Source organism: Corapipo altera, unplaced genomic scaffold (assembly GCF_003945725.1).
Source record: "Corapipo altera isolate COAL_440 unplaced genomic scaffold, ASM394572v1 201, whole genome shotgun sequence".
Lineage (NCBI taxonomy): Eukaryota > Metazoa > Chordata > Aves > Passeriformes > Pipridae > Corapipo > Corapipo altera.
The window spans coordinates 1,250,317-1,256,135 of NW_020884940.1; the positions used below are offsets into that span (position 1 = coordinate 1,250,317).

General features: G+C 51.2%; 1 protein-coding gene across 3 annotated transcripts in view; it reads right to left on the bottom strand.

Annotated features, from left to right (window-relative positions):
- Positions 1-878: 878 nt before the first annotated feature.
- Positions 879-5,819, bottom strand: part of KPNA6 (karyopherin subunit alpha 6) — a 16,989-nt gene continuing 12,048 nt past the window's right edge. For all 3 annotated transcript variants that reach the window (XM_027661284.1, XM_027661282.1, XM_027661283.1), the window contains exons 9-14: positions 5,571-5,734; positions 4,777-4,855; positions 4,559-4,684; positions 3,886-4,013; positions 3,307-3,485; positions 879-2,395 (exon numbers count right to left, since the gene is read on the bottom strand). In XM_027661284.1, coding sequence (XP_027517085.1) covers positions 2,211-2,395; positions 3,307-3,485; positions 3,886-4,013; positions 4,559-4,684; positions 4,777-4,855; positions 5,571-5,734 — 861 coding nt within the window. In that variant the 3' untranslated portion in view covers positions 879-2,210. The remainder of the gene's footprint in view (positions 2,396-3,306; positions 3,486-3,885; positions 4,014-4,558; positions 4,685-4,776; positions 4,856-5,570; positions 5,735-5,819) is intronic.

Genomic DNA, 5,819 nt, shown 5'->3' on the forward strand with positions numbered 1-5,819 from the left:
CCCCCCCCCCCGCCCGCGGGGTGACGTCACGCGCGCACCCCCGTGACGTCAGCGCCGGCGGTCTGACGCAGGTGCCGCCTCGCTGCTCAGCCGGCAGGCGCGGCGCCGCGGTGCATGCGTGCCGGTGCGCCCGCAGTGCGTCCCGCCGGTGCCGGCTCGGAGGCTGCCCGTGCTGAGGGCGCCGGTACCGGCTCTGAGGGAGCGGCTCGGCCCCGGGGCCTCCAACGGCCGCGCGTGCGCCCGCCCCGCGCCGCCCCGCCAATCAGCGCCCGCCGCGCGCGGGGCACGCCGGGAACCGCCGCGGAGACGCGGCGGGAGGCGGCGAGGGGGGAACTACAACTCCCGGCACGCACCGCGCGCGGCTCCCAACTCCCGGCGTTCACCGCGCGGGACGAGGGACAGGAGAAAGGCGAGGAGGGAGGGAAGGAGGGAAAGCGGGGCCTACAGCTCCCGGCGCGCCCCGCGCATGGCGGCACCGGGAACTACAACCCCCAGCATGTCCCTCGCGCGTGGGAGCGATAAGGAGAAAGGGAAACTGTTGCCTATGGCTGCCGACATACCCCTCGTGGGGAGAAGAAGAGGAGAAGGAGGAGGAAGGGAAGAAAATGTGGCCTACAGTTCCCGGCATGCCCCGCACCGGGCTGCCCTGGGGACTACAGCTCCCAGCATGCCCCGCGCGGGTCTCATCTGTTCCCGGTCCCTGGGGTCCCCTCCCGTCCCCCCCGAAGGTCAGAGAGTAACCTCAGACCAGCCCCCAGCCCCCCGTCACACCCCACCTGCGCCCGTGGGGTTCAGTCCTCGCACAACAAGAGCCCCCTCGCCCCTCGTCGTGACCCCCGCGGGGGCTCAGCTACCCCCCCGGCACCACAAAACTCTGCTGTGTTCTCCTCTGTTTTTAATGAAATCGTGGCAAAGTCACTCAAAGGGGGCTTAGGCAGCTCCGTGTTCACACAGACAGGACGTGAGGGAACGGGAGAGGCAGCAGGACACCCCTGAGCCCGTGGGTTTCCAGGTGTTTTCCTGCCTCACAGCGCTTTATTTACAGGAATTGCAGAAATTCCATATATAGTTTTCTCTGTGGCCCAATTAGACAAATATCTACCTATATATAATATAAAAAATACAGAGATTTGCCTTTTTTTTTTTTTTTTTTTTGGAAGTAAAATGTACATTATCACAACTGTGAGCAGGATGTAAGCCTGGAAACCTGGTGCTGCTGGAGCTCCCACCACCCCTGTCACCACCAAGCCTTCCTCCAAGTCATCAAACCACCCCAAGGCAGGAAAAAACCCCCCAGCATTCAGCCCATGTTCTCATGGAAAATAAAGTATTTCAAGTAAAGATGAAGGTGGGTTTCAGCATTTCAGAGCTCTGGTGTCAGTCAGTACAATGCAAACCAAACCTGTGCAATGGTAGCTGTGCTTCCTGCTCTGAAAAAAAAAACAACCCACCCCAGTTCCCATCTTTGGGCTCTTGTTGCTTTTTTTTGTTTTTGTTTTGTTTTGTTTTTTTTTTTAAATCCTTGGAAATACCACTAGCAGTTCTTCAAAAACAAAAACAAACAAACAAAATAAAATCTAGACAAAAGGGAAGCAGCAGAAAGAAAAAAAAATAATAAATCTTCCCAAGAGTGGGAGAACTTCCCTGTTTTTCTGTCCATTTTTTTTCAGGGAACTCGGCCTGGGCTCACCCAGGACTGTCCACTGAAGGAGGAAGGCCAGGGTTAAACTTTGCTCTTGGCCAATTAAAGAGTCTTTAATAGAGTAACATGTGCAAAAAAAAAAAAAAAAAAGAAAAAAATTAAAAATTAAATAGATCAACCCACGTTTTCCAGAATTATTGTGGCCAGAAAACTCCCTCTCTGATCTGTGTCCTCACCCAAGCCAACGGCGGAGCCTCACGGGAGTACCCGAGGTAAAAACTGCATTTGGGAGGGACCACCACAAAGAACAAGCCACCAGGAGGTGCCACTTTGTCACCTCCGTGTCCCTCCTGCATTAAAGACACGTGTGCAGCAGCCAAAAGAAACAAGGATAAGAAGAATCCCCTTCTTTCTGCAAGGACCGAGCGCCGTTTGTATTTTTTTGTTTGAAGGAAGAAGAGTTTCCTAAACTCAGGGTGTTGTTCAGCCTTCCCAGCAAGGGCCAGCAGCTGCTCCCAGGTGCTTTTCCAGAAAGTCTGTGGCGTGTTTTAATTCTCCCCAGGGCACATTATAGCTGGAAACCATCCATGGGGGCCTCGGATTGCTGGAAGATGTATTGCTGCTGGTTCTCGTCCACCTGGGGGGCCACGGAGGAGTCGTCCTCCACCCCAAAGTAGTGCTCAATCAGGTCAAAGGCTTTCTGGTAGATCTCCTGGTTCTCGTGGCTCTGGAGGAATTCTATCTTATCCAAACCTTGCAGGGGAAAAAAAAAAAAATTGGAATGTGATGAAACAAAGAAATCCTGGTAGTTCATCCTCAGATTTATTCCCACTCCCACCCTCGTCCTTCTTCACTGTGTGAGATTTGCATTTTCTGAGCAGCTCTGACACCTAAATCCAGACCTAAAAGCAGCTATTCCAGAGCTGCTCGAGGATCTCACCCCTGCCAGGCAGCATTAATGTCTTTCCAGTGGCAGGTTTAGCTCATACAGCTGTTTTAATTTGACTGGAATCTGATTTAGCCTCCACAACTGGCTGTGAGGAATTTGGGAGCTGCAGGGGGTAGGGAGGGGAAGGAGCAGGGTCTGCAGCCTTCAGCTTTTAGCTGCCCTAATTAAATCCCCTGCTGCACATCCAAGAATTCCAAGAATTGTTCTTACAGGGAGAATCAGGACACAGAGTGTAATAATCAGAGGGCAAAGCAGACACTGGCAGTACACAGGGAGTTCCAGACCAAAATAGGAACTTGCTCCTTAAAGCACTGAGAGAAGGACAAAAAAAACAAACCCAAAACCCACCATCACCAAATTAAGTTGCTCCAGGGAAAAGCAAACTCTCCCTGGATTTCCAGTGTTCAAGTGGGTACAGTTTGAGCAACTATAGGCCCAGAATTGTCACTTTTAACCAGAAATGAGCTGAGCTGAGTAAACACTCCCAGCTGGTGAAAGCCATGACTAATCAGCTTGGCCTCCACGTCTTGGAAGCCTGGATCAGAATTCTGATAGTTTTTACTTCCAAGTATTTTCTCCTCACCCAATCACGAGTCTGAAGAGACTTTGGAACAAATATTGGCCACTTTGGAACATACTAAACCCCTTAACAGAGCAGGAAAGCACCCAAGAGACCCCCTCAGTGCCTCCTGCAGTGCCCAAAGCCCCCACCTACCATAGGCCTCCTCTATCAGGCTGCAGTAGGGGTTGATCCCAGTCCCACTCTGGTTGGCTTCCTGCTCTCCCAGCCTCAGGATGTTCTCCAGCCCATTCAATGCCACCAGAACAATCTTGGAGTCCATGACAGTCAGCAGGTCACACAGAGGCTTGATACAACCCAAATTTACCAGGTACCTGGAGAGAGAGCACCAGCAACACACCCTTGGTGTTCAGGGGCTGGGAAGCAGCACCTTGGCTCCATCAGAAAGAGCAAAGGAAATGAGTCAATCTAAACCACATAAATTTACCTTAAAATACGTATTTACTGCTCTGCAAGGTTAATTTTTATCCACTTAGTTGCACTTTACACAGCCCCTGTTTTCAGAAACCTCCCTTTTATTTAAAAGAAAAATAAAAAAGCTATTTTTAAAGTTCAGGTGCTGCTAAGTCCACACTGGAATTTAATCTGTCATCAAGTTTGGACATTTAGCCTTGTCTAAAACTATCCATGCAGAAAAAGCTTGGCCTGTGCCCTGCAGTTCCCATCAAGGCAAAGCTCCCAGGGATTTCCCCCAGGAGGAGCCACAGGGAATACCTGATCTGCTCAGGAGTCCCTCCTGAGGTGGCGTTGGTGATGGCCCAGGCTGCCTCTTTCCTCGTGCGGAATTCTGCCTTCTGCAGGATTTCTATCAGCACCGGGAAAATGTTGGCATCTATCACTGCCTGGGGAGAGAGGGCAGGGACAGGGGTTGGCACTGGCAACACCATTCCTAAAAAAGGCTTCTCAGCACCTGGAAGAAACCTCTACCCCATTTCCCAACACGAAAACTTCCCCCAAGTTTCGGTGATTCCTCTGTTTTATTCCTCAGCCAAATCCTATAACGCGAGATATTCCACAACCAGCAGGACAGACCATCCCTGCTATTGCATCAATACTGTGGGAATGCTTTCAGCACTGATCTGCCTCCCTATGTAGGTCAGGAAAAGGATAATTAAAACTCAACCAGCTTCAAAGGGGCTGAGCATGGAGAAGTAAAGGGCTGTATCTCCTGTTATTCCAATGATCCAAACGTGTGGGAATCATTTCAGGCTGGTCTGTGCTGGTGCCATCACCAAGCTCTTTTTCAGCTCGCTTGGCAGATGGTTGGGAGCAGCAAATTTGCAAATTACTGCAGAATGAGGTGAACAAATCCAGCCCCTAAAATGGCAGATAAGGAAAAAGCTGCAAAGCCTTAATGCTGAGCTTGGAATCTGGGAGGAGAAAGTACCTGTATCTGTGCTCTGTTTCCCGCTGTGATGTTGGATATGGTCCAGCACGCCTCTTTCCTGATGGATTCCTTGGGACTGCTTAATAAATGGAGGAGACAAGGCAGGGCTGAGCAGTTTAGAATCACCTTTGGAGAGAGGAAGCAGAAGTGAGATCACCAGTGCCAGGTCTGGAGCTGATGGACACTGCATTCCCTGCAGGAAAGGCCTCTCCTCTCACCTGGGTCTGGATGTCATCCCCTGTCACGATGTTGCCAACTGCCCGCAGAGCTGGGGAGGCCACTTTGTAGTCATTGTGCCTGCAGGGAAACGGGGCAAGGACACAAGCAAATCCATCAGACCACTGGGATATTTGGAATATTCTCTCCCCATTTATCTCCTCTGCATTATTTCCTCAGAAATCCATCCCCTGGCATGTAGAAACACACAGTAAGTTGACACTGTATTGCCACCGAAAACAAAACTGCAACACAGTTTGGTCCTTTATATCCCAACTCAATCCTCTTTTCCACATAGATAATGGAAGAAACAAAGCCAAGCTGACTTTTGCTACCCACTGTTCTTTGATTTGCCTCATAATCAGGCTTCCATAAGCACATCTGAAGTCTGAGAGCACACAACACCCTGCAGTCCTCTCTCCCTCCACAGATGAGAAGTGTCAGTTTGACCTTTCCTTAGTAAATTCTTCCTCAGTTCTCTGTGTAGCTGGCCCACACTCATGCTCTCCAATTTCAGAAATTTACAGGGATAAGGTTCCTTTGATCAGTGAATTTGCAATTTTTGGGACTGCTGTTGAGACCAACACAGGTGTCTCTTCACTAGTGTCGAGTATAACCAGGAAGACAAACCAGCAAACTACAGCTCTGAACCTGCTCCAGATCCTCCTACAAAACTGTTCCCAGGTCAGCTCAGGTGCCTGGATCCTGTGAGCACAGGAGGTGTGGAGTGCTCTGATGGATTTGACATGGATTCATGCTCAGCTTCCTGCCTGAGGCAGCAACCCCAGGTACTCACATCAACAGCTCCACCAGCCGCCGACACACTCCCGAGTCCACCACTGCCTGGATCTTCTCGTTGGGACCATCTGACAGGTAGGAAAGGGCCCAGCAGGCATCTGCCAGCAGGTCAGAGTCGCTGTTGAACAACAACCTGGACAACACTGGCAGGCAGGGAGACACCTGGAACAACAGCCACCAGCTGGGTTAGTCACCCTGCCCAGGACCACCACCCCGCAGGCCAACACCACCGACCGGCTGCTGAGAC